This window comes from Gopherus evgoodei, chromosome 8 (assembly GCF_007399415.2).
Source record: "Gopherus evgoodei ecotype Sinaloan lineage chromosome 8, rGopEvg1_v1.p, whole genome shotgun sequence".
NCBI lineage: Eukaryota > Metazoa > Chordata > Testudines > Testudinidae > Gopherus > Gopherus evgoodei.
In genome coordinates, this window is record NC_044329.1 from 113299799 (window position 1) to 113327403 (window position 27605).

At 57.9% G+C, this 27605-nt stretch overlaps 1 protein-coding gene across 16 annotated transcripts in view; it reads right to left on the bottom strand.

The window, feature by feature from the left end:
• Positions 1-27605, bottom strand: part of SZT2 (SZT2 subunit of KICSTOR complex) — a 76556-nt gene that overhangs the window by 20073 nt on the left and 28878 nt on the right. For 9 of the 16 annotated variants that reach the window (XM_030571682.1, XM_030571679.1, XM_030571672.1 and 6 more), the window contains 33 exons: positions 22732-22845; positions 21094-21291; positions 20878-20990; positions 19913-20051; positions 19227-19385; positions 18100-18304; positions 17715-17827; positions 17144-17387; positions 15317-15476; positions 15141-15233; positions 14867-14948; positions 14275-14556; positions 13730-13868; positions 13311-13427; positions 13154-13217; positions 12642-12827; positions 12143-12478; positions 11852-12044; positions 11379-11453; positions 11108-11246; positions 9926-10046; positions 9595-9724; positions 9369-9506; positions 9074-9176; positions 8565-8682; positions 8135-8246; positions 7416-7534; positions 6857-7021; positions 5392-5473; positions 4853-4903; positions 1022-1210; positions 538-720; positions 107-282 (listed from right to left, as the gene is read on the bottom strand). In XM_030571682.1, coding sequence (XP_030427542.1) covers positions 107-282; positions 538-720; positions 1022-1210; positions 4853-4903; positions 5392-5473; positions 6857-7021; positions 7416-7534; positions 8135-8246; positions 8565-8682; positions 9074-9176; positions 9369-9506; positions 9595-9724; positions 9926-10046; positions 11108-11246; positions 11379-11453; positions 11852-12044; positions 12143-12478; positions 12642-12827; positions 13154-13217; positions 13311-13427; positions 13730-13868; positions 14275-14556; positions 14867-14948; positions 15141-15233; positions 15317-15476; positions 17144-17387; positions 17715-17827; positions 18100-18304; positions 19227-19385; positions 19913-20051; positions 20878-20990; positions 21094-21291; positions 22732-22845 — 4838 coding nt within the window. The remainder of the gene's footprint in view (positions 1-106; positions 283-537; positions 721-1021; positions 1211-4852; positions 4904-5391; positions 5474-6856; positions 7022-7415; positions 7535-8134; positions 8247-8564; positions 8683-9073; positions 9177-9368; positions 9507-9594; positions 9725-9925; positions 10047-11107; positions 11247-11378; positions 11454-11851; positions 12045-12142; positions 12479-12641; positions 12828-13153; positions 13218-13310; positions 13428-13729; positions 13869-14274; positions 14557-14866; positions 14949-15140; positions 15234-15316; positions 15477-17143; positions 17388-17714; positions 17828-18099; positions 18305-19226; positions 19386-19912; positions 20052-20877; positions 20991-21093; positions 21292-22731; positions 22846-27605) is intronic. The other 7 variants (XM_030571677.1, XM_030571687.1, XM_030571688.1 and 4 more) reach the window with 5 other exon arrangements.

Here is a 27605-nt window from a genome sequence, read left to right on the forward strand (position 1 = left end):
ACCCAGCATAGCCAGCTCCTCCCTTCCCAGGCCCCGCTGTGACCCCAGCCCTGGGGCAGGGCTCAGTCTGAGCACCCCGCTACAGCCCACGTCCCTCTGACAGTACCAGCATGTCCCAGAAGCTCCGGCGCCCCATCTTGTTTGTGGGTGTGACTGGCTCGCCAGAGCTAGAGCTGGAAGCTGAGGTGAAGTGCAGAGGGGGTGGGGGCGCTCTACTGGCACCCACACTGCCCGCAGGAAGAGCCAGCCCCTTGGTCTCCGACACGGTCCTCCTGAGGCCTCCTGCAGACAGAGTGCACATCAGAACCTGGGCAGAGGCTGTGGACCCAGCGCCGGAGCAGCCTCCCCATGGAACCAGATCTCCCTGGCCAGGGGGAAGGGGCCAGTCTCCCACTGGCTCCTGGGCTGGGGCCCATCCCGCCCCCTTGGGCTCCAGGACACAGCTGGCTGGAGGTCCTGGCCCCACAGCTGCCTGTGGCGAGAAGACCCAGAAGAGACCCCACAGCCAGATGGCAGCAATCCTGCCCCAGAGCTTACCCCCACTGCCTAGCTCCTCCAGCGGGCAGGCAGCCTCCATGCAGAGTGGGGCCGGTAGCACTCTGAACTCCATGACTGCGTCGCACAGGGCATGGCGCACGGCGCTGCGCAGCTTCTCGGACAGCTGCAGGGGGCTGATGTTCCCTTTCTCCCAGACGTCCAAGCGCACTAGGGTGCAGGCAGCTGTGGGAAGACGGTAGTCACCAGAACTGCATGGCCCCTGCAGAGGGATGATACCACTCCCCACCCCCCCAAGCTCAGAGACACCCACTGCTACACGATGTCCTCTCCCCTGGGCACAGCAGGCCCTCCTCAGCTCCAGCGAGCCATCCCAGGGACATAGCTGGACGGGCTCCCCACCCAGCCCCCCTGCAGAGCCTTGAGCCCACTGTCCACGGTGCCCAGAGCTCCCCCATCAGGCTGCAGCTCCTGCCCAGGCTCAGCGGCAGGGATTGGCTCCAGTACAGAAGATGCGCACTCTCACCTGGTTTGAGGGTGCCAGGTTCAGCATGGTGCCTGCTGACTGCAGTGAGGCTCTCGAAGTCTGCATCCTGCAGCAGGTCTGTGCCAGGCAGGGATGGGGGCAGCTTCAGGGAACTAGACCGTTCCCAGTGCGCCAGTGAGAGGGGGCTGCCATGCTCATCCACAAATGACAGAGCAATGCACGCAATTCCTGCAGGAGAGAAGAGCCCGAGTGACTGTGTGTCAGCCCTGCACTGGACACCCCCAGCCCACAAGGACTCTCGGCTCTTGCCGAGAGCTGCCACTGCAGCCAGTGCCCACAGCCAACAGCGGAATGCCACCCCTGGCATGCAGCTAGGTCTGTCCTGCTGCCACGCTAGCATTCCAACACATATACAGCTGCACAGGAGTCCCTGGCCTGGGGGAGCAGAGGGGATGGGCTGCAGATGCTCACATGATGCCTGGAGGAGGTGTGTGTAGGTCATGTGCCCATCATGCTGCATTTGTATTTTTGGCTTGGTGCAAGGAGTCCAGCTATGCTGCCCTCAAACCACCCCCTCCCTCCAGCGCTTCAGTGTGCTCCTGGACGTCCCCGCGGCATTCTGGCTAGGACATGCCCTCCCCATTCCTGGGGCAGGGCTCTGGTATCCTTGCTCCTCTTCATACCAGCATCCAACACTGGTCAGTAGCCCCTTTTGGGCCAGCACAGTGATGCAGGACCTGTAGCTCCTGGTGGTGATGCTGGGAAGGCCCCAGGGCTGCAGCCTCACTCTGAAGAGCTGAGCCTTAGCCTGGGGTTTTACCCCCTCAGGGACTCACCCTGTAGGGGCAGACAGAGTGAGGGGCTCAGGGCATAAAGCAGTTAGTTCTTTCTATGGCAGGAGCCAGACCCTCCATCGGCCCCACTGTGCCACACACAGCCAGAGGCCTCGTCCCCAGGGGTCTGCAGTCTCCATCAGGACAAGGGGCACCCACGGGAGGAGGAGGAAGAGGGAGACAGCAGCAGCGACAAGAGCAGGTGACACAGCCCAGCCCTGGGACCATAACTCAGCCACCCAACCCCACACTGTGCTTCCCAGTGCAGCTCTCCAAACAGCCAGAGTGGCAGCACCACGCTTATTTTGTGGACAGCAGCTCATGCAGGAAGCGCCGGTGCAGGAAAGGAGGCCAAGAGCACTGTGTCCACTGCACACATCGTCCTGTGTGGGGTCCCCACACTGTTGTGTCTCTGGACATGGAGCTGGCTGGCTCCCCATGGGCCACCAGGAGGGCCCTGGCAACTGGGAGAGGATGCAGGGAAGTTGGCTGGGTAAGGACAAGATCTCTCCTAGGGGCAGTATGTGCAAGGTGGCCCAGGAACCTGCACTTAAGGGCACTGAGACAGGCAAAAAGCAACAGAGTCCTGAGGCACCTTATAGACTAACAGACGTATTGGAGCATGATCTTTCGTGGGTGAATACTCACTTCGTCAGACCTATTCACCCAATACGTCTGTTAGTCTACAAGGTGCCACAGGACTCTGTTGCTTTTTACAGATCCAGACTAAGATACTCCCCCTCTGATACTTGAGGCAGGCAAGTCACCACACAGCTGCTGGCACGTGAATGCACGCAGGACCCATGAACTAGGTGCGCCAGTTACATGTCAGCAACAGTGGCCATCACAGAGGCCACCAGGACCCTGCCCCAATCTATCTCACAGGAGGGTAACGCCCTCCCCTGCAGAGCGCAGTAAGTCACTCTTATGGGTGCCAGCGACCCAGCTGGGACAGTGGGTCACCAGCTCTGCCCATCACACAGGGAGGGCAGCAGGTGGCCGGGGCCTGCCCCCACTCAGCACTAGAGGCCAGGGGATGCTTCTAGCGGAGCAGGAGTCAGCAAAACGGCAGGGTTTTATCTTCCTCAGGGGCTGGGCTCCCCCAGCCCATTTCACCCCATTAGCGCTGCACCTCAAACTGTGCTGGGCCACTTCCCCTGGGGGAGGGGGCACAAAGGAAGGTGAAGAAAAGCAAGTGGTGCCTCCTGCTACACACACTCCAGAGCGCAGCACCCACCTTGGCAACCCAGAGAGGTGCTGAGGTGGTGCCTTTCCTGGTGCCCACATGTCAGAGCTCTGCAGACTGGAATGGCAGCAGAGCGCTGATAGGTTCCCTGCAGCCTGTCCTTCCCAGGACATGCACTGAACATCGATGGCAGATTCCCAGCAAGGTGGATGCTGAGAGACGTTCACCGAGGACTATGATCATCCTCCAGTTTGACCAGGCGTGAGAGAATCTCCCCTGGGATTCCTGGATCCAGCCCAGAACTTCGTTCTGAGCTAGAGCAATGGCTAAGTACGTCCAAAGTTTAATTTGTTTATAGTCAGAATTGTCTAGTTCAGCTTCCCGCCCCGGAGCCCGTTCGGCCTGTCTGCCAGCCTGAAGAGCCCTCTGCTAGCGGAACACGAGGCTCCACCCAGGGTGCTCAGACGTGCTAAGTCATCCCTTCTCTCTCTTGCCAACACTGAGCTCCTTTAGTCTCTCATGAGCAGGCAGGCTTTCCAGCTCACCAGTCCTCCTCGGGACTCCTGTACCTTCCATCCCCCTGATGCGTGCACACCTGAATGGGACACAGTACCCAGGGCTGGTCCTTGTCTGCCTGCATCAGGATGGCTGCTACCCACTCCCTGGGGCAGGGCTAGCCATGAAGCTCTGTAACCTGCCTGATTCCTCAGGCCCGCTCTACAAGTGCCTGCCTCAGGTAGACGGCTGGTTTCCATGGGCTGCCCCAGCACGAGAGGCCAGCCAGGATCCAGGCACAATGCTCTGGAGCAGGGGAACAGGCTGGGGTCCACCAGAGCAGACCCACTGGTGTGCCTGCAGGGAGCTCGCTACTCCTCCAGATGCCAATGCTGCCAGTCCCACTATGAGAGCAGAGGGGTCCCCACGCTGGGCATAGCAGCTGAGAGCTGCAAGGGCCCCGCTGTGGCTGGGCCTGATGCCTGCAGCAGCTTGGAGCTCTGCCCCTCTCCCCGCCACAGCTGGGAGCCGCAGGGTCCCCCCGGCCACCCGCAGCAGCCAGGAGCTTCGGGTTCCTCTGCTGCCTCATGCCACGGGTGGACCCTGCAGCCCCCAGCCGCCGCAGGCTGGTCTTGGAGGTCTCGTGAAGTCAGGGACTCTGACTTCCACAAGAAAATCGGAGCCTTAACCATTGCTGGTGTGACGATGTCTAAGGCCCAGCTGAAACTGGAAAACCACTCTCGGGCACAGCCCAGACGGACAGCAACTGAGATCATGGTCCCCTACTTCCTGCCAGGATTCCTACCCAGACCCACGATGACGGAGACTGGGACTTTGGGGACTTTGTCCCCTCCTACCCTGGTTCCCACTGGAAGTGCTGGCCAGACCGCAGCACTCACCTAGCCCCATCTCACCGGATCCCCTCCACCCAGCCTCATCACACTATAAACCCCCCAGTGCAGCCACCTGGGTCTTGGGGTGCAGGGTGACCTCTCAGGGCCCTGTGGACACAGCCGTAGAGGGAGCCTGTACCCTGTGGGCACTGCCTGCAGCATGCCCTGGTGGCAGGAGACGAGTTCCCATTGCAGAGAGCTCCCCGGGCAGAGTGGGGGGTGGGAGCCAGCAGCAGAACTCTCTCTCTCTCCAAGGGATTTGAGGGTTGTGGCCCCAGGCAGCAGCAGCCTCCTGCTCACTGACCCCACAGGCAGCTGGGAAGAGGGAGCCTGGGAGTCACACAGCCACAAGACGAGCCAGCACTGAAGCCACAATACAACCCAACCAGTCCATGGCAGGAACCAGAGGGGTCAGGCGAGGGGAGGGAAAGCGGTTCAGTGCAACATGAACCACAGGTGCTACCTTGAAAGTGGGAGAGCGGAAACAGGTGCTGCACAAGGTCCGACATGGTTCCTACACAACAGAAGAGCATTCAGAGGGCACAGAGGGCCACACCAGCCTCGCCACAGGCAGACAGAGACGGGACACCACCACCCAGCACAGGAGGGGAACAAGGGACCAGCACCAGGCACAGGACGGGCAGGCTCTCCTGCAACAGCCCACAAGAGGGGGCAGGGCACCGCATCTACAACTAATCTTCAGCAGCTCAAGGGTCCCCATCGCCAGATGCCTGCACCCCACAGACCTGCCCTTCCCCAACACTTCAAAAGAAAGGAATGGGGCAGGGGACCCTCTCCAAGCTGTGCTGGGCTCCAGCTGCCATGACGGGCCTTTTCCCTGGGAGGACTCTCCAGGGAACAGATGATCCCCACAGCCCCACATCCACACACTGCGCACAGGGCACGTGCTGCCTCCTATCCCTGTGGGACGCTCAGCACAAGAAAGCAGTTCCCTGCTGCTCAGCCCCTCATCCAATGCCAGAGAGCCCAGTGCCCCAGTACCTTTGCCACCAGTGCCTTGGCCACCGGGCTTGTTGTACAGGTAGAGATCAAGGTCAGGACTGCCACCCTGCTGGAAGTAGTGCTAGGGAGCAGAGAAGGAGAGGGGTGAAGGGTATGCCAGGGTAAGCACCCCGCTGAGCGATGGGAGGCGGCCCCAGCCACATCGGCAGGCGAGCAGAGCCTTGTCCCGGGGTGGGCACGTGCCAGCCCAGCGTGGCTTCACCCACTGTAAGTGCATTGCCTCCAGCCACATAAGCAGGTCCCTTGCTAACCATGAACCTGCCTCATGTGCTTCAGCTCTGCCCTCCATGCTCGGCCCTCATCATCTACCAGCCTCTGGGACTTGATGGGCCCTGGCACCTAGTAACCTGCCTTGCATGCTGGTGGCATCACCTCTTCAGCCACAAGCCCAGAAAGGCTGCCTAGGATGGTTGTCAACCTGCCAGGCCCCACAGCTAGAGGGGAGTGGAGCAGACAGCCTGCCAACCAAGCAGTGCACTGTTGGGGGTCAGCAGGCACCGAACTCTCCACCACCGGCCACCCCATCTCCACACCTCGATGTAGAGTGGGAGGAGCTGTAGGCCGAGCCTTTCTTAAAGGCATGAAGCCCTCAGAGCCACGTGGCAGCACACCCAGGAAGCCAGAGCCTATCACAGTATCACAGGGTTGGAAGGGACCTCAGGAAGTCATCTAGTCCAACCCCCTGCTCAAAGCAGGACCAATCCCAGGCCCCTAAATGGCCCCCTCAAGGATTGAATTTACAACCCTGGGTTTAGCAAGCCAATGCTCAAACCACTGAGCTATCCCTCCCCCCCAGCAGACCCAGGGGCAGGCTCACCGCCCACATGGAGGCTGGCACAGCAGCCCTGCTCATTCTGTAGGTGTGGCATGGCTGGCAGGAGGCACTAGTTCAGTGGGGCCAGGAGACAGAGCCACGAGGCATTGTCACAATGTAAAGAGACAGATGTGGCAGGGGTGTCTCCACGGCAACAGCTGGGAACAGGACCAGCAACTTAGCTAAACGCAGATGAGTGCTGCAGCTGGGCCCCTCCTACTCCCCACCCTCCTTGTCCTCTGGGTCACCCCTCAAACCCCTCCCCACTCCCGTCAGCCCTCGGCTGGGCTATGCTGTGCAGAGCCCCAGCTCTGTAGGGCATCGGCCTGTCCGTGGGGACAACGCCCAGTGCCGTGCAATAGGGAAGTGGGAGGTGACTGCAGGGTAAGGAACCAGCACCTGGCAGTGCTGCCTGCCCCAACCGCTCCCGGGGGCTCTTCTCCTTGGGTGGGAATTCACTCTCCTCAGGCTCCGGAGCGAAGCATCAGCCTTGACCACTCTGCCACTGCCCACGAGTGCAGCAAGACTGCCACAGACCTGCACACTCTACCCAGTTGGGAGCCCTGCTCTGATGCCATCCCCCCAGCCCACTGTGGGAACACAGCCGCACACAGGGCCCCGGCCCCTCACCTTGAAGTGGTGCTCAACGTTGCTGTCGGTGTACTTGGGAGTGTGCAGGAAGATGAGCAGGTTCTGGCGCAGGTAACAGGCCACAGCATGGAGCCAGGGCAGAGAGGCTGGGGGCAGAGTGAACTGGAGGACTTCTGTGGGCAGAGAGCCTGGGGGCTGGATGAACTGTGAAGAGGAAACCTGCTAATTCCTGGGCCAAGCACTCCTGGGAGAGGCAGCATCAGACAGGCCCCTCCGAGTGCTGCTGCATACAGAACCCTCTGAGGACCAGTGGACGCACCAGGGTGCTCATAGGCACCCTGTTCCAGAGATGGCCTGAAGTAGGGGGTCTGCACTCAGACAGCTGGCAGGGGCCCTGCGCCACCCCAGCGCCTGGCACCCCAGCTATGGAGACAGCCTAAGGCAGTGGATGCTGATTTTTAGATGTTCCCTGCAGAGACAGGGTGGCTGGCCCGGGGGTGGGGGACAGCAGGGGCGCAGCAGGACTGATGGCTCCTGGCCTTTAGCAAGGTACAGATCTGGCTCCAGGCTGTGATTGTGGGCCCTGGGAAAGCGTTACCTCCACGTCAGCCGGGGTCAGCTTGCAGTTCCGCACTAGCATGACAGTGATGATGTCCAAGGTGGCTTCATCCAGACGCCTGCGCAGAACCTTCACCAGCTCGTCTGTGATCTCAGGCCCTGGGGAGAAGCAGAGGTGAGAGCAGCCCCCAGCACAACATGCTCATTGGGGCACCACCAATGGAGGTCCCACCCTGCCCCTCAAGCAGGGCACCCGCCTGTCACAGCAAACCCCGAGAGGCCACGTGCCAGAACAAGCTGCTCCCATCGGAGGAGCAGCCCTGGCACCGACTTGGGGAGGCATGGCACTGTCTGGGCCGCACGTGGTGCATGGAGTTTGACCCTAGGGCCATCTGACATCAATGCCCAGCACAGCTGCGGTACAAGGGGAGAACAGGGCCTGGCATGGACAAGGAAGCAGCCTCCCCCCACACTGGGCCAAGGGAGAAACTGTTCCCCCTGAACTGAGACATGCCCCATGCCATGCTGAGCTGCAGACTCCATGCCTCAGCACCAGCATCACTCGGACAAAAGCCAGGGCAGAGAATCTTGTACCCCAGCCTACCCCCCCCCCCACTGCCCTGGAGGCGACCCTGCCCCCAATCCACCCCCCACCCACTGCCCTGGAGGTGTCCCAACCCAGCCCCTCCCACACCACTGCCTAGGGTAGTGGGTGATTGATCTTGTGCGCCCCTCCCCTCCCAGGAGGTCATGACCCACCTGCTGGGGCGACCCCATGCACCATGAGCTGGATGTGTCTGTCCACCTGTCCCACGGGGCGGGCAGAGTCTGCGCTGCGGCAAGAGGCTGTGTCCAGGGAAGAGCGCGAACCCTGGGGGGAAGAAAGGGGGCTACACTAGACATACCTGCTTCCGCAGCCCCCTAGATCCAGTCCCACCCAGAACTGCCCCCTGCCCTACCTGCAATCCCCTTACCCCACACTTCCCCCCACCCTGCCTGTAATTCCCCCACCTCTACCCTCAAAACCCACAACTGCCTGTGAGAGAGAGGAGATGGGTCTGCTCCCTGTATCCCAGGCCTTTGGCACCCACCACCACTGCGTGCCCATGCTGGGCCCACTGACCCGCCCCTCCACAACCCTGAGGAGCTGCCCCAGATCCCGCATGGGCAGAGAGCAACACAGACTTACTGTCTGATCCTCCATGTAAATGGGCTCCTGACTGCGCGTCAGAGCCAGCGAGCGGCACACGCAGCCTTGGATGCTCTCCCCTTCCCACGCCTTCCCACTGTGGGTGGTTTCAGAGAGTCTGGGCACAGGGAGAGAGGGATGGGAGGTGTGTGGGGCAGCAGCCTCAGCCTCAGCCCCAGGGGGTGGGGTCCGGGGCATTAAGGTGTCAGTGAAAAGGAGCAAGAGTTCAACGGGTTTTTTTCCTGAAGGCTCAGCCCACCTCCTTGTGGAGGGCCAGGCAGCAGTGAGCAAGAGGGACCCAGTCTGCCTGGCAGCACTGGTGGAATGGTGCGGTCACTGTGGCTGCTGCACTAGCATGTGCAGGGCACTGCCAGACACGGACCGTCCCTGCCCCAAGGAGCCCAGAAATCCAGGGCAATAGCCCCCGGGGGGTGCAGGGGGAGGGGGAAGAAGAATATGGCCGAGGGACAAGGCGAGCAGGGGCAGGGCTGAGGAAGGGGGCTCCTTACCGGAGGTAGAAGACTGACTTGGTGGATCGCTCCTGGTAGACAAACATGTTCTTCCTGTTAACCACGCAGAAAGCATTCAGCACCGAACGCAGTGCCTGGATAGCTGCGGAGACACGGGACACAGCTCAGTTCTGCAGCCCACTGAGCTCTTGCCCTCCCCAGCGCAGACATGGTGCCTTGGCGGGCACTGCTCAGACCCCCGCCTGCTGCATGTCTGGGAAAGGCAGGGCCTGACTGCCCCTGTCAGCAGGGCAGTCGGCCCCTATGGCAGCGAGGGGACCCCGATGGTACGCACCTCGTGAGACCCCCATGTTGGGCCCCATCTTGAGACGGGAGTGCACGTGGATGAGGGTGCTCCACACCACGGGGCAGGCGAAGTGACCTGGCATGAACTGCATGGTGGCTGCCAGGTAGCTCTCCTCAGTGGAGAAATCTGCAGGGCAGAGAGTGGGTCATGTGGGCACGGCACTCCGGTCACACCGGGGCTGCAGGGGGAGGGGAGAGGGGAGAGAGCAGCTTACCATCGGTGGGCTGGGCACGCTGCCGGTAGGAGCTGTAGGGAGTCTCGCTCTTCCAGATGTCCTCTTCGCTCTCCGCCACCAGCAGCGTGTTGCAGACATGGCTGTCGTGCAGGTCCTGCAGCAGCAACCGCTGCAACAGACACGGGGTGGGCTCAGGCTGGCTTGCCATGGCCCGGGCCCCAGGGCGAGCAAGGCTGGAGCCCAGGGCCCAGGCCTCCTTGCACTGATGCTGCAGAGGGAACTGGGAGCTGGGCCAAGCCTAGGAACCCCTGTTCATTCAAGAGCCAGGCTGGGCCTCAGAGCACCAGAGCCTCCCCAGGAGCCACATTACCTGGTTAACGACCCTGCAGATCTCGCCAATCTTCCTCACCACGGTCTGGTGGAGATGCAGACACTCCCCGGCCGGTTCCTTCCCGGCCTCAGCCATCGCCACCTGCTCCGCACTCAGGCTGCTTCGTGGGAGTGAGAGAGGGAGGTCAGCAGGCCTATGGGGTGCAAGCTACGGGGCCCAGCGACGGGCACAGTGCCCAGGATCCCCAGCCACACTGGGGAGCTCCTTTGCAGCTGGCAGGGACAGGGGAGGAGGGAACGCCGGCAGAAAGGGCTGGTCTCCCAGTAGGCAGGAGGGATGGAGAAGGGGAGGAGACACAGTCAGGACCCCACGCCTGGACAATGGAGAGAGCAGCAGCCGGACAGGCTGGCAGGACAACAGAGGGAGAGACAATGGGTCACTCCTTGGCAGGGAGATGGGAACTGGGGCTGTGAGAGCAGAGACCCAGGACTGGAGCACAGGGCTGGCGATGAGAGCAGTCACATGGGGGTCCTAGAGAGAAGGGCAGGCAAGGGGCTCTCAGACCCTGCGGGAGCAGGCTTGGGGCAGGTATGCTGGAGCGGCATTGAGAACTCGCACCCTGCAGAGAGACTCTGTCTGCTGTGCGAAGGATCAGCAGAGAGGAGGAAGTGGGAGCCAGTGGGGAGAGGCTGGGAGCAGCAGAGGCCACAGAGCTAGAGCAGAGTCCTGCTGAGTGGGGTGTGAGGCTTCAGACAAAGAGCAGCAGAGTTGTTAGCAAGGCAGGCAGCTTATCCCATGAGTGGCTCGGTGCCTGCCCCAACCCCCTGGCCACAGTCATGGCTGGGGGCAGCTGGGAGGGCAGAGCGACAGGAAGCCCCACCCAACTCAGGTCACAGAGATTGGCAGCATTAGCCCAGCTTGCCCTGCCAAGCGTAAGAACCAACTGCCCAGCTGTTTGTCTGAGATCGTGAGGGTTGTGACAGGGGCTGTGCTGTCCTGGGCCCCGTGTGACATGGTTGGTACCCAAACACCCCAGTGGTGGGCTGGGGCAACCAGGGTGCCCCAGAGACAGACAGCAGATACAAGGAACGAGCAAGGCTGGGAGCATGCGACAGAGGGGAGCAAAGGCACTCGAAGCAGAGGGCGGGAGAAGTCCACGGGCCAATGTGAGTGACAGGAGGGGGTGGGGGAAGAGGGGAGCTGGCACATGACCTTCGTTACCGTGTGTGAGAATACACCTCCACCCGGTCCTGCTGGATCTTTACAATGAGCCAGAAATCCGGCATCAGGGGGCACTTGGGGTCATGGTCGCTCATCAGGGCTTCCTCGCACTCTGAGTCACTGCTCCCTCCGTCGTAACCTGACACAGAAACACGGGCCCTGTGAACGAGCCCCTCCGCTTCCTTCCAGAGCAGGAGCTGGCACCTTGGAGCCCAGTGCCCCAGCCAGTCCCGTGCCCCACGCTGCCTGCTCTCGCCGAGGGGAATCTCACCTAAGTGATCCGAGTCCATGCTGCCCTGGCTTGACACTAGGCTCTGCACTCTGCTGGGACGCTGCTTGCTGGCACCTGCGGGAGAAGAGGGAGCACTTAGCAGAGCACTTGTTGCAGCGCACAGACCCCAGGCTCCCAGACTCTGCAGGATGGGACATGACACCTGCTGACTAGCAGCACAGACCCAGGGTGCCAGGAGGTACAGCGACGGGCCTGGGACTGACTCTGGAGCGGCCTGCATGTCTAGGGACACCCAGCACAGCCCAGTTCACAAATCCCCATGTGCCAACAAGCAGAACCAACCCCCCAGGCTGGCACAGAAAGGGGGAGGCAGCTGGCCTTGAGACACCCCGTTCCCAGGAGCAGGGCTCCCCCTGTGCAGAACAACTGTGTCAAGCAGGGACCACACGGCAGCACCAAGGAAGCTGCTCTCGTGCTGTGGGCTCCAGCCCAGCCCCATGCAGGGCTCCTACCTTCCCTGCCCTGGGTCCCGGAGTCAGCCAGGCTTGCTGCAGATGGCAATTTCTCACCACTCCCCTTCTCTGAGGACAAGGGCAGGAACTGAGAGTGGGGAGGAGTCAGGGGGGTCATCTCCTGGGCTGCCTCCTCCAGCGAGCTGTGCCCCACTGCTCCACTTTGCTCCGGCCTCAGCACCTCCTCTGGCTCCTGTGCCCAAACCAGGGGCTGCGTTACTGACCTGCCCCCAGGCTGGTTCCCAAAGTTCAGCTCCCCCATGCCGTCCTGACAGCATCCATCCCTCTCACCTCATCCTGCGTCTGGCTGCTCTCGCCCAGTGGATTTCTCATGTCTGGCCCAAACTGGCTCTCACCCATGGGCCAGGCCCAGAGGCCCTCAGCCGCCTGCAGCAGGGAGGGCACTGGATGGTTTGGCTGGAGGCCTTCGGCATCTGCTCCGCTACTCCTCTCCTGCCCAACGTGGCTCTGGGCTGCTCCGGTGCTTCCTCCTGGCGCGGGCTGCTGCAGGCTGGGGACAGCGCTGGCGGGGGTCTCCAGGGGGTGCAGGCGGCTGACGGAGACGTAGTGGTAATCACTGCCCTCTACATTGAGCACGTAGCCCGGCAGGGTCATTCTCCGGAACTCCTGCAACAGAGAGCCCAGGAGAGTGCACTGTAAGAGGGGGGCCGGGAATTGCCAAGGGGAGAGCAGAGAGCACAGGCATTGCCAAGGGCAGAGCAGAAAGCATGCTGGGCATGCACACGAGGGGCGAGGTAGGGCACATCGGCAGGGGCTGTGCGGCTCTCACCTCTCTGAACTTCTCCAAGGAGTGCTCAGGCCCAAAGACAAACTGCAGTGGCACCACCTCGCTGTGGCAGCTGGGCCTCCCCTGGGAGCTGTAGACGTGAGTGGCGACCCGTTCCAGGATGGAGGCGCTGATGGCCTGCGAATGTCGCAGCGCAGACACCATCTCATCATCCAGAAGCCAGCGGATCTAAGAGCCAAGGACATGATCTGGGTGACCTGTGCCCACACTCCCCACCATGCACCCTAGGCCTTTATCTCCCTCCCCAGCCATGCCCACTGGTGGCCAGAGGTCAGAGACACTCCTGCATCAACCCTAGGCCATGGCTGGATTCAGACAGGCCTGCCCAGGAGGTGGGCAGCACACAGTCAGCGTCCTGTGCGTCCTCAGCAAGGCCTGGGGCCTGCTCTCAGCATGCAGCCTGCCGCAAGCAGCAAAGGTCCCTGCGCTGGGACACGCTTGGCTGGGCAAGGCGGCGGCACTGTAGTGACCCAGGGAGGGCACCCAGGGCTCACCTCATTCATGGTGGCTTCGACAGCTTGTCTGTGTACCCCTGGGAGGTTGGAGAGCGCTGGGTGCCTATGAGAGAGGGAAGAGTGGGGTTCATTCTCCCGCACCCCTTGCACTGCAGCCTAGCACGGAGCCCAGCTGCCAGGCCAAGGGTTGCAGTACCTCTCGCCTCCCGTAGATGGCAGCCGCTCCAGGTCGTGAATGATCTCCTCGTCAGAGCGAAAGGAGGAGGGCTGCCCGGGCGAGCGAGTGAAGGAGATGCTGCTCTCAGATGTGTACCTGCCACGGAAAGAGAGCGCAGGCTGGGACAACATCCCCCGAGCCCCAGGCAGGAGCCACACGGAGGTGGCTTCAGTGGAGTGCGGGGGCCCCAGGCAAGGGCTGAACAGTTGTGAAACAGGGAGGCCATTTCTCCCATAGCCAGGGACCCTGGTGCCACATCACAGGGAATCAGGGCAGGAAGGTCCACGATGCAAGGGGGAATTCCACCTTCTTTGTCCGGAGGGGTCAATTCAGGAGAGCCAGGCCAGCCAGGCACCCGGTCTGTAGGGCTAGGGTAGCCAGCCCAGCCCCACACCCACCTGTTGTGGTGAAGGTCAGCATTTACACCTTCTATCTCCAGCGGCAAGGTCAGCACAAAGATGTCCAGGGTCACACAGAGGTCGCTGAGGTCAATGCTAGCCATAGCCTGGCAGCTCTCCAGGCAACTCAGCACTTCCCCTGAGGAAGGACACCAGGAGGTCAGGGGAAGGGGCTGGCATGGGGGTCCCGGGCAGGTCGGGGTTCGGCACAGACAGGTGGAACAGGCCCCTGAGGAGTGCCATGAGGCAAGAGCCCAAGTCCTGCTGTTCCTGTGCGGCACCCTGGAGCCACTTTCCCAGAGACCAGGAGGGCTGGCTGGCTGATGGCACCAGCACAGTACTGGGAGATCTGGCCTCCAGCCTGGGATGGAACCTGCCTCAAGCAAGCAGCATCTGAGGCAGAGGGAGAGACGAGCGTGCTGTGCTCCAAGGGGCTTCACTCACTCAGCCAGCAGCCTGGCACTGACCTGGGCTCCCCGCTGGAACCCTTCAGCTCAGGATGCAGCCAAGGCCCTAGCCCTGGCGGCCTGCAGGCATGCTCTTACCCAGGCAGGTAGGCAGCGACCGCACAGGCATGGAGCTGTGCTGGCTGCGCAGCTTCACTGAGCAGGTCAGGTGCACAAAGAGCGGTGGCATCTCCTGCTCCAGGAGCTCCTGCTCATTCAGCGAGTCCCCGCCCAGGACACTGAACGAGTCATCGTCATGGTTGACGGTGTTCGAGTCCGAAAGGGAGCCCAAGTCTGGGAACTCGCTCTCCAGCTTCTCCCGATACTCCACCTCCAGCTCTGGGTCACTCTCCGTGGCAATGCAGCAGCCAGACACGGTCCCTGCACACACACACACACGCACACAGTGTAACCACACCATTGTCCTGCTAGTGGAGACGCAGCTCACAGCAGCAGTGCTCCATTGCCAACATGGCCAGGACTGGCCCCTCAACGAGCTGCATTTAAAGTTCTGGCTGCACGAGGGCTTCTGCCCATACAGCTACGGCACTTGGGGGCGAGATCTTCACATTGCTCCAAGAATGATGCTGGAGCACTAAGTGCACTCCAGCCGAGCTCCCTTCCCTTGTAAGTCCAGCCCCCCCGGCACTAGTGTCAGGCACACGCTCTCGTAGGGAGGACAGAGAGTTACCTTCTTCAGCTGCCAGTTCAGCCTCTGACCCCTCCATGTCCTCGCTGCCCTTCCTGTCTGCCTGGTCCCGGGAGGCCTCCTCCTGAGCAGGGGGAACACCTCGTGTCAGTCATCACTGCTCCAGTGCCCCAGCAGCTCAGCAGATGCCCAAAGGGCAGACTTCGGGGAGACAAATGGCACCTCCTTCCTCAGAGGAGCCTAGTTCACTTGTCCCACCACCAAGGCACTGGGGCAGAGCTAGGCACAGGGATCCGAGTCCCCACCCTACACACACCTCTTTCTTGGCACAGGGCGGACAGTAGAAGAAATAATGAGGATTCGAGAGCACTGGCTTAAAATGCAAACTCCCAATTTCCAGGAACTTCTCCTGCCGAGAGAGACATGAGATGGTGAATGTGAGACTGACTCCCTCCGGCCCCAGCCCACTGCATGCTTGCCCCCCTCCCTCACCTGGATGATTTTATGCAGGTCAGGGTGCACCTGGCAGGGTTGGCCATTCTCCAGCAGGGAAAGGGGGAACTCTGGGCAGCAGCTGGCGCTGATCTTCGGCTCCTCAGTGGGGCATGAGAAACCTCTGTGGTCCTGCTCGCTGTAGTCCTCCATCTCCACACTGACGAGGCCACATGCATACAAGCCGGATGGGCACAATACGAACCATGAACAGAGTCAGTGTCACCTTCAGGTACAACGCCTCCATAGAATCCTAGAATATCAGAGCTGGAAGGGACCTCAGGAGGTCATCTAGTCCAACCCCCTGCTCAAAGCAGGACCAATTCCCAACTAAATCATCCCAGCCAGGGTTTTGTCAAGCCTGATCTTAAAAACCTCTAAGGAAGGAGATTCCACCACCTCCCTAGGGAACCCATTCCAGTGCTTCACAACCCTCCGAGTGAAAAAGTTTTGCCTAATATCCAACCTAAACCTCCTCTATTGCAACTTGAGACCATTACTCCTTGTTCTGTCATCTGCCACCACTGAGAACAGTCTAGATCCATCCTCTTTGGAACCCCCTTTCAGGTAGTTGAAAGCAGCTATCAAATCCCCCCTCATTCTTCTCTTCTGCAGACTAAACAATCCCAGTTCCCTCAGCCTCTCCTCATGAGTCATGTGCTCCAGCCCCCTAATCATTTTTGTTGCCTTCCACTGGACTCTTTCCAATTTTTCCACATCCTTCTTGTAGTTGGGGACCCAAAACTGGATGCAGTACTCCAGATGAGGCCTCACCAGTGCCAAATAGAGGGGAATGATCAGCCCTCGATCTGCTGGCAATGCCCCTACTTATATAGCCCAAAATGCCGTAAGCTTTCTTGGCAACAAGGGCGCACTGTTGGCTCATATCCAGCTTCTCGTCCACTGTAACCCCTAGGTCCTTTTCCACAGAACTGCTTCCTAGCCATTCGCTCCCCAGTCTGTAGCAGTGCATGGGATTCTTCCGTCCTAAGTGCAGGACTCTGCACTTGTCCTTGTTGAACCTCATCTGGTTTCTTTTGGCTCAATCCTCTAATTTGTCTAGGTCCCCCTGTATCCTATCCCTACCCTCCAGCGTATCTACCACTCCTCCCAGTTTAGTGTCATCCCTAGCCACCTACCAGACCTATAGCCCACTCAGCCCCAAGTGAAGGAAACACCTCTGTCCACTGCAGCTGACTCCACTAGGTACCCATACTGCCACGCAGGCCCTGCTGGGTACTGTGCCCCCCTGCTAAGCCCTGGGGGGTAGGACCCAGGAAGAAGAGTTGAGGGACAGCAGCTAGGTATAAGGTCTTGGACTCTATACAAGGGCTGCGGGGGAGCTGAGTCTATACCAGGCCTTTGCCAGGCTTTCAGGAGAGGAGCTGAGGGAGTCAGACCAGGGTCTGGATAGACACACTGACAGAGTTCAGCCATGCAGGGAAGGGGTGGTGCCTCTGGAGAAGTGGGCAGAGTGCAGCAGTGTCCCTGCTCAGTGCTGACTGGGGCTCGTCGCACTCCACGTAGCAGGGATTCAGGGCCCTGCAGTCATGCCACAGACCTTGGCTCAGCATGAAGTCCGCCAGCCACAGAACCCATCCTGCAGACATCTCATGCCATTCTGTTCCTAGGCACTGTACCCCTTGGTAGCACCAGGGAGTGGGAACCGGGCAGGACACACTGCAGCCCCCAGCCCAACGCCACATCACTTCCTTAGCCCTCCTGCTCCATGATGCTGTGTCTCCTCTGCGTGGAAACGACCCATGATGGGCCAGGAGCTCACGGCTCTTCCCTGAGTCAATACAAAGGGTGGCAGATGGCTCCTACCTAGACTCTGAGATGAGGATGCCCCTCTCCCTGGAGGGCAGCTCCTCCTCCTGCTCCTGGCTGGCTGCCCTGGGGTGCGTGTGGAAGTGCCGGTGGCTCTCGCGGAAGGCCCGCACGTGGCTGCAGAGGGTCAGCAGGAAGTGGGTGATGTCTATCTCCTGCAGCAGCTCCTCGCAATAGTCCACAGCTGTGAGAAGGTCCTGGGAGCTGATGCTATGTGACTGCTGCAGGCTCTTGAACAGCCCTGTGGGTGCAACACCAGGCTGAGTGCATGGATGTGCACAGCAGGGCGGGAGGTGGGAAGGTTACTCTGACAGCTCAGTAAGACCCCAATGAGAGGGCTTAGCAAGTGGTGCCCGCTCTGGGCTGAGCTCCCCACAGCTGTGCCCACAGACCCGGGACCAAGGGGCCATGCAGGAACATCTTTAAGCCGACTCTGACAAGAAACTAGTTCCCTGCAGAGAGTTCTCCCCTCCCCTCCCCTCACCCACCAAAGAGTGGGGTCTAGGGAAGGCCCTGGCTCAGCCCCTCTCCAGGCCAAGGCACAGCTCCTTGCCATGCCCCTCCTTACCTTTCACGTAGCACTGGTGTGAGTGCTCCTGGAGCAGCGTGCAGTAACTCACCAGCTCCTTGTGCTTGTGGTCTAGCCAGGTGGCATTTGGGGGGCGCTCCAGAAACTGGGACCTGGAAAAGAGCAGCAGCGTCACCACTCAGCCCTGTTGGCATGTCACATCCCTGGAGGATGAGGTGACCTGTGCCAGATCGGGCCATGGCCAGCCTACAAGCTCTTGCAGGCAGGCAGTGCTGTGAGTGAGAAGGAATATGCCAGCAGACCAGGGCAAGGCTGGAGCCAGCATCCTGCACAGGAAAGACTCGACTGTGCAGCCCTGAGGTCCCTGCACTTACACCCCAAGGAGTGTGCGCTCCCAGCGCCGAGCCATGGGAGCTGGCTTTACCTAAAAAAGATGTCCCGCGGAGGCCGGTGTGCCCGGGGGCTGACCATCTGCTCCCTCAGCAGCTCCAAGGAGCAGCTATAGATGTAGATGGGGCAGCGGAGTCGGTGGCCCTCGCTCAGCTCGGGCTGCGAGGCCTGGCAGTTGAAGGAGATGTGTATGTCCTTTCGCAGAGACGTGCCTGGCTCTCCTGGGTCCTGGCCTGCTTCTGCAGAAGAGAGACACCCTGAGGGAGAGCTCCCCATTGACAGCCCAAGACACCAACCACTATGTCTGGGCCTGCCCTTTCCTCACTGGATTGTCCATTCAGCTCAGTACGCTGGTATCCTTGTTCCCAAGAGCCCCCCTCTGTCTTGCTCCCAGCCCCCTCAACAGATGTCTTCTCCAGGCCCACAGGGAGCATGAGGCCGGTTTGTAACTTCCCTTAGACTCTCCACACCTGAACACACTGGCCCAGGGCTTTCCCACTCCTGTCCCCTGCCACAGCTCCCGTCCCCTGCAGCATGGACCCTCTGCTCCTCAGACACTAGCCAGCCAACTGATTGACCCTCCCCTTTTCAATATCGAGGGCTTTGTATGGGGCTTGAACACCCCCAGCCTGCAGTGCTGTCTCTTCCCCTGCCCCTGTGGGGCTGTGATCTCCAGCAGGGAGCAGGTGGCTCCGCTCCATGCTACCAGAGCAACACAGCACACTCCGAACAGCCTGTCGGGACAGGGTCTGTGTGAGATCCAGGGGCCTCCATGGCAGAAGAGCTGGTGTCTGTCTGGCACCAGAGCTTCACTCTGAGAAAGCCCCATTGCTTTGCTGAAGGCAGAGTCAGCTTGTCTGCAGCCTGTGCGCCAGATTAGTGGACGTCCATTTCCCAAGGAGCAGCCCCTCTGGTGGGGTGCCGAGCAGGCTGCATTCATAGCTGTGCTGCTCAGGGACTCCTCAGCCTTTCCCCACACCCCTACCAGGGGATGGGCATATTACACAGCCATGCCAGGCTGAGCCAGGAGCAGCACATGCTGCACAAGCCTCTGGTCTGCCTGGCGGTGGCAGGCACTCTGACTGGGAGAGGAGGACTCTCCTGGGCTCCGGAATGGGCTCTGCCCACAGAACACATGGGGTGGGGAGCCGAGGCGAGTACCATTGGCTGGCATTACGCTGAGGGCAGGTGGGAATGCCGCAGCCACCTCCTCGAATCTCATTCTACCCAGCTCCCCACAGACAGGATCCAGGCTCTCTCCTGCAGAGCCGTCCTCCTTTGCGGCTTCCTCCAGCGCACAAGCCATCAGCTTCTGTACATCTAGAAAAGAAAAAGAGGTCAAGCCCTTCCCGCATATCCTGATGGGTGGGGGCCGCTGTTAGCCCAGCACCCCAAGGACAGCTTGGAGGGCCAGCCACTGTCTAGGTGCCTTCAACCCAAGTTAGAGAAGCAGCCAACTCAGTAGCTCAGCGTGGGTAACTGGTATCAATCCTTAAAATATTCACTTCCTGTGAGAGGCAAGGTCCCTCAGAGAACGCCCTGCCAGCTGCCCCAGCCTCCATTCCTGAGAACCCCAGGGGGCTTCACTCAGATCCCCCCGTGGCAGGGGTGGGGAGCTCTAGGCATGCCCTAAACCAGGTGGCAGTAAACGGGAAAACCAAACCGCCACATGGGAGCCAAACAACAGCCAGGCAGGTCCCCAAGCACTACAAGAGACCCACTGCTAAGCCCCTCAGGCCCAAGCTCTGCCCATCTCCACATAGCAGGAAGGCTGTCCCCCCGAGAGAGTCACTCAGCATTCCCGCTGCTGCCTGACTCAGCTCTCTGGCTCAGCGGGGAAGACTCACCAGGGAAGGTGGCTGGCAGGAAGGTGAGGAAGAGGTGCTGTGGACTGACCAGCTTGGCGTAGCATCGCCACTGCAGAAGAAGCCCAGCAGCATTGGCCGGGGACACGTCGGTCTCTGGCAGCTCTGCACTGCACAGGCTCTGAGGAGAGAGCACAGCGGGGTAAGGCTGCAGGGATGATACAGAGCAGAAACACCTCCGGGGGCTGGCCGGCCCTCAGGTGCAGCAGCCTCCGTGTCCACATGCTCGACCTGCTGACAGAGCAGTCTGGCTCAGACCCGTGCTGCTGCACGTTGCATAGGCTAGGGCTCCCCTACTGCAGGTATAGCACAGGCGACCATGGGGCCAGCTCAGGGCCGGCTCCAGGCCCCAGAGCGCCAAGAGCGTGCTTGGGGTGTCATGCCGCGGGGGGTGCTCTGCCGGTTGCAGGGAGGGCGGCAGGCAGCTCCGGTGGACCTCCCGCAGGCGTGCCTGCAGAGGGTCCGCTGGTGCCGAGGCTCTGGTGGAGTATCCGCAGGCACGCCTGTGGGAGGTCCACCGGAGCTGCGGGACCGGCGAGCGGCAGAGTACCCCCCACGGCATGCCGCTGTGCTTGGGGCAGTGAAATGGCTAGAGCCGGCCCTGGGCCAGCTTCCCCAGGCCCTCCTCAGCCTCGCTCCTCTCCTGTGTCATCCCTAGCCCTTTCTATCGCTGCCCTCTCCATAGGCAGTGCCAGCCGGGGCAGTTCTGCCAGCTGTGTGCCTGCCCCAGAGCGAGGCCTTCGTTTCTCCCAGTCCCTGGGCAGCCAAGAGAGGCTGGTGGGTCATCACAGACGGGGGCTGGATTTGAAGAGCTCCATCTCAATCCTTGTCACAGGGCTCAGACTGTGCTCCAGCAGCTGCCCCCTTTGTGCCATGTTCAGGAGTTTCCGGGGCAGGGGAGCATGAAGCCCCCAGCAGCATGAGGGACACGGAGCCAGGGGAGGTACCTGCAGGGTGCTCGTGGAGCCACTCATGTCCCTGGTAGCACTACTACCAACAGGGTGAGAAGCCAGAGAGGGATCCTGCTGTTCCAGGGGTGCACGGGCCTTCAGGGGCTCTTCTGGAACCAAAAAGAGACAGGTTGTGAGGAGGGGAGTCCAGGAGCAGGGCACCAAGGGCCCTGCCTTGCTCACGTCTCCAGCTGCCAGGCTCTCACCCCTTACCTCGGATCACTGGGAGCGTGAATGGGGGCAGGTGGCCATCGCGGTCCCGCTGTAGGACCTGCTCCATGAAGGCCATGTGATCTGAGTCTGCCAAGGGGATCTCCCGGTCGCTGAGGTCATGCTGCAGGCAGCCGTGGAAGAAGTCTAGCAGCATTTCATTGGGTGCAAACAAAGAGTCCTTGGCCATCACATCATCCTCTGCTCCAGAACAGAACCACCAGCATCAGAGACCCGCTCCAGCCAGCTACTGTCCCAGCACCCATCCGGCCAGGCAGGCCATTGCAAAGAGCCAGCTGCATGTGGGTGGGGAGGTTTTCCCATTATGTCTGCAAGGTGAGCTTATACAAGGCTGAGAGGGAGCCCTCTGCTACCAGCCACACAAACCTTTCTGCACCCACCCACACCAGATACTGGAACCACGCTGAAGACAAGGTTCAAGAGGTAGGAGGCCACAAGACAAACACAGAGACCCAGGCCTGGCACTAACAAACAAACCTGCTACCAAGCTAACACCAGCACAGGAGCAGCAGCAACCCCCAACATCTCTGTCAGTGACCCTGGGGCTGTAGGAGCCACTCCGCATGCCCCAGCTGGGAAACACAAGGTGGCACCACTGCAGGGAGGAGAGGAGGCAGCTCCCTTGCACTGCTGTAATAACTGGGGCCCAAGGGGCCTCCCTCAGGTGTGCGGTCAATGGTGCGAAAGCAGATGAAAGTTTATAAAAACGTTCCAATCACCTACATCAATCAATGTTAACAGAAAAAGTACAGAAGGGAGACAGACCACATCCATCCAAAACTAGGCAGCCTGCTGATACCACCCCAGAGTGTCGGAATATTGCTGGAGGACTGCGGGACAGAAATCGATGGACCAGAACTGGTGTGTCGTAAATTAGATCCAACTGGTGAACAAAATAATGACACGCTGGGGCACTGCACCCATCACCTCCTTTGGGGTCCTGAGAGCACTGGCTGAAAGACCCCCCCATCCCACTCTGGGACACCAGGCGCCACAGCAATACTGATGGGCCTTCACTGGCCTGATCCTAAGAGCTGCCCTGGCCAGACTGGGCCAGAGAGAGAGACAGATCACCTCACATCTCCCTGGCTCCAGCTAGATCCCTACCACCACCGGGGACGCAAGGCATTCGTTTCTGCTGTTGCCCCTTCTCCCTCCTTTTCCTTCCCCACCTGATTTCCTCTTTCCTGTGGGAGCCTGAAAGACAACAAAAAGCAATTTCCTGAACGGCCTGAGGGTGGCACTAGTTTCCCAGAGCTTGGATTGCTGATTAGTCTCTGTGCTGTGCTTGTGTTTCTCCAGCAGTGAGATGGCAAGTGAGCCACCACCAGAGCCAGCAGCTGCATATCCCCTTTGCTTTGCTTTTCTCTCCCCTTTGTAGGTGCGCATCTGGCTTGGTTTTGAAGGAAACAAAGAAACTAAGCAGCAGCAAATCCTGCCCTCCTTTCTTCCCCAAAAGCACAATTACCACAGTCAATACTATGGAAAGGACTGTCCCTGCTAACAACTCTGCAGCAAAAGGAGTGTGGTTACAATGAATGCCCGACCCCAGTACGTCATGTTCCCCAGGCTTCACTGTCCTCCCTCTGCTGCCTATCTCCAACAACTGTCAGTGCTCACCTCCCGTCAGCATGAGGAAGAACATTTCGATCTGCTGGCATTTGGGTAGCAGCTTCAGGAGGCTGAACTGGAATGGGATCTCGTGCACATTGGAGCCAGCCCCCATGTCAGGGTCTGCAAGGAGAGCAAGGAAGATAAGGCACTGCTTTCCTCCTGGGGCACCAAGTGGCTGGACCCACAAGGAGAGCCTGTTAGCTGGAAGCAGCACAAGCTGGGATACATGCACACTAAAGACGCCTTTGTTGCTCACTGTGTGGTGGCATCTAAAGCCATGGAGGGGGAGGAATCACACAGGATTTATTATTAATTATTTGTATTATGGTAGCACCTAGGAGTCCTAGTCGTTGAGTAGGACCTCACTGTGCTAGGCATTGGACAAACCCAGAACAAAGAGAGAGCCCCTGTCCCACAGAGTTGCCATCTAAGGACAAGAGACGGCCACAGAGGCATGCCATTGGTCAGCATGACAGGCAGCGGTCTCAGCACACAATTGATTGTAGGCGGCAGAGCAAAACAGATTTTGCAGGAGGCTAATGGTTCCTTTGGGGGCTGTTTATAGGGAGCTCCACCCAAGCGTGAGGGGCAGCAGGGGACAAATCACAAAAGGGCTTGCTTGAGAATTTAACAAGAGGAAGCTGGAGGGTGGCACCTAGGGCCAAATGGAGGTGGGATCTGGCTTTTCTGCACCAAGGGAGATCATACATTGGGTGGGGATGCTTGTTAAGGGCATTGGAAGTAAAAACAAGGAGCTTACATTTGATAACAAGAGAAGAGGAAGCCAGTGAAAGGATGCAGAGAGAGGGTGTCAAACAGATGGTTAAGGGTTAAAGTCTCTTTTACCTGTAAAGGGTTAAGAAGCTCAGTAAACCTGGCTGACACCTGACCAGAGGACCAATAGGGGGACAAGATACTTTCAAATCTTGGTAGAGGGAAGTCTTTGTTTGTGCTTTTTGTTTGGTTCATTGTTCGCTCTCGGGATTGAGAGGCTGGGACATCATGCCAGGTTCTCCAAATCTTTCTTAATCAGTCTTTCATGTTTCAAAATTGTAAGTAGTAGCCAGGCAAGGTGGATTAGTCTTATGTTTGTTTTCTCAACTTGTAAATGTGTCTTTTTGCTGGAAGGATTTTTACCTCTGTTTGCTGTAACTTTGAATCTAAGGCTAAGGGGGGTGGTCCCTCTAGTCTATATGAATCTGAGTACCCTGTAAAGCATTTTCCATCCTGATTTTACAGAGATAACTTTTACTTTTTTTCTTTAATTAAAAGTTTTCTTTTTATGAACCTGACTGATTTTTCCTTGTTTTAAGATCCAAGGGATTGAATCTGAACTCACTAAGGATTGGTGGGGGGAAAGGAGGGGGGATGGTTAATTCCTCCTTGTTTTAAGATCCAAGGAGTTTGGATTGGTGTGAAGCCTCTCAAGGCAAGCCAGGGAGGGGAAAGTCTGAGGGGAGAAGGAGGGGGATGGTTAATTTCTCCTTGTTTTAAGACCCAAGGGGTTTGGGTCTGGGTTCCCCAGGGAAGGTTGTGGGGGAACAGAAAGTGTGCCAGACACTAAATTCTGGCTGGTGGCAGCGTACCAAATTTAAGCTAGTAAATCAGCTTAAAAGTGTCCATGCAGGTCCCCACTTTTTGTACCCTAAAGTTCAAAGTGGGGGAAAAAACCTTGACAGAGGGGTAATGTGGTCAAAGCTACACAGCAGGAAAAGAAACTTTGCAGCAGCATCAGAATCCATATGAGTGGGGTAGGATTGCATTGGTCGAGGCCAGAGAAAAGGATGCTGCCGTAATCGAAAGATGAGAGATAACAGGAGCCAAGATGAGAGGTTTAGCTGCGGGGCTGGATAGAAAAGCAGTATCTTAGACATGTGTGCAGTGTTACCGTAGCCGTCTTGGTCCCAGGATATCACAGACACACGGTGGGGGAGGTGATATCACCAAGAAGTTATCCACTACAGGAGATTCCCTCCCCCACTTCTCTCTGATAAGATGGCATGCAGAAAGAATACACAAGACTTCTGCCTGGTCCACACCAGAAAATTAAGTCGGCTTAACTATGTCACTCAAAGGTGTGAAAAATCCATCCCCCTGAGCAGTGTAGTTAAGCCGCCCTAATCCCTGGTTTAGAAAGTGAGAGGTCAATGGAAGAACTCTTCTGTCACCCTAGCTACCACCTCTCGGGGAGCTGGATTACCTACCCTCACAGGAGAACCCTCCCATTAGCCTAGCTAGGGTCTAGGCTGAAACGCTGCAGCATTCTAAGTAAAAACACACTACTAGGTACTGCATAGATGCAAGGACCCAGGTAGAGGCGTGAACCAGAGGGCCTGAGTGACCAATAGTATGGTGTTGTCCACGGTGACGCAAAAAGGAGGTAGCAGGGAGGGTTTGTCTGGCAACGGTTAGGGTTCTGTTTTAGCTGGCAGCTCGCCATCCACAAGGAGATGAGAAAGACAGTCCCAGATCGTAGTTTCGACAGAAGACAACAGGTCTGGAGTAGAAAGGCAGAGGTTGAGTTATCAGCGTAAAGATGATTGTTGAATTTGTGGATGTGGAAGAGATTACCCAAAGAGAAGGTGTTGAGGGAGAAGACAAGGGGACACAGCCCTGGGAGCCCCACATGAAAGCTGGATGTGGGGCAGGGGATAAGATTAATTCTCTAAGGACATGCTGAAGGTGGAGAAGAACCAGGAGAGGACAGAATCATAGAAGCCAAGGAAGGACAAGATTTCAAGAGGAAGAGCATGGTCGAGAATGTCCAAGACAGCTGACAGGTCCAGGAGGAGGAGGATGCAGTGCTGGTCCTGAGCTTTGCCTAGGAAGAGATCATCAGAGACTTTGGCAAGAGCATTTTCAGTGGAGTGCAATGGGCGAAAAATGGATTGGAGAGGGTCTAGTTTGGGACTGGACAGGAGGAGCTCCAGACAATGCATTCTGGGAGTTCAGAGAGGGAAAGGAGACAGGGCAATAGCTGGAGAGGCAAGTGGGGCCATGGATGGTTTTTTGTTTTTAAGATGGGAGAAACCTGTGAGGGGCAAAAGCCAGAGGAGAGCAAGGCGGGGGATGAGAGAGGATGGAGAGAGATCAGGAGATGGGATGAGTGGCAAACAGATTACAGAGAGAGAGATGCAGACGTTTCTTGTCTGCTATGACCTGGAAGAAGGAGAGAGTTGTTGCAGGGCACGATGCATTTTTTCAATTATCTCTTGAAAGAAAATCAGTGAGATCCTGTAGAGCAGTGATACTCAGATCTCAGTAGCCAAATTAGCAGTCAGCATTACCCAAAAAAGCCACAGCCGTGTGAAGTGATTGTTTCATTTACTATAGTGCTGTAGAGTCATATTTAAACAGTATGACTGGGAAATACTTTATATTTTGCATATATTCTCCCTGTGGATTTGGGGACAGAATAGGCCCACTGCTCCTCCTGCATATTGTAAGAGGCGACTAAAAGGGGGCTGCTTGGAGAAGGATGGGCTCCACCAGGTTAGAAATTGCCAAGACACCATATGATGAGCAAGTCAAGGATGTCCATACCAGATTGATCACAGCCCCTGTTAATAATGACTGCGCCATCCGTTTCCAACAGGGCAGACGCGTCAAGTATACTACAGGTGTAACGCCAACAAAGAGGAGCCGCGGAAGAGATAACATCACCCTAGTCACATGGAATGTAAGAGCAGCAAAGAATCCTGTGGCACCTTATAGACTAAGACGTTTTGGAGCATGAGCTTTCGTGGGTGAATATTCACTTCGTCAGATGCATGACATCTGACGAAGTGGGTATTCACCCACGAAAGCTCATGCTCCAAAACATCTGTTAGTCTACAAGGTGCCACAGGATTCTCTGCTGCTCTTACAGATCCAGACTAACACGGCTCCCCCTCTGATACATGGAATGTAAGGACACTGAGACAAATAGGGAGGTTGAAAGAACTCACATATGAAATGGAACAATACACCTGGCACTGCCTAGGAATCTCTGAGGTCAGATGGAAGAACTTCTGAGAGGTACTAATGGAAGAAGGACATGTACTCTATTACAGTGGAGAGGACAAATATGTCAACAGCATAGGATTTCTTATGCATAAAGATATCAAGAATTAAGTATTAGGATGCTGCCCAGTGTCCAGCAGGCTTATTTCCATCTGTTTAAAGGCAATACCATTTAATATCACAGTGGTAAAAGTCTACGCTCCTACAACAGATTATGACGATGAGCAAACTGTAAAAATCTTCAATCAGCTCCAAGATATCATCGATAAGGTACACAAGAACAATATCCTGATTGTACAAAGAGATTGGAATGCTAACATGGGTACTGACGCACAGGCAGATTGGTGAGATTATTGTGACCCTTTCTGTAACATGGTAACCAATGCGAGAGAAGTAAGACTTTTGGAGTTTGCCAGCTATAACAATCTGGTTCTTGCAAACACATTAGGAGCAAATAAAGCATCCAGATGATCAACATGGCACACACCTATGTCACAGCCAGATCGACTACATCATGGTGCCAACCTGATTTCGTTCTGGGATTAACAGAGCTAAAACAAGGAGCTTTTCTGGTGCTGATATTAGAAGTGATCACAACCATGCGATGCTAAATTTTTGGCTGAGGCTAAGGAAAACTGTCAGGCCAAAGTTCACCAGAACCAAGTTTGACTTAGAAAGACTCAGAGACCAAAACATTGAAGAGTCATTCCAAGCAATGATCAGCAGAAAATTTGCCCCACTGCTTGCTCTAGAGGAATATGTAGAAACAATGACCAACAATTTCAATGCTGTAATGAATGAGGCAGCAATGGACATCCTCGGTAAACATCGTAAGACGACAAAACTAGTTCAAACTAGATGCAAAGATAAACAAAAAT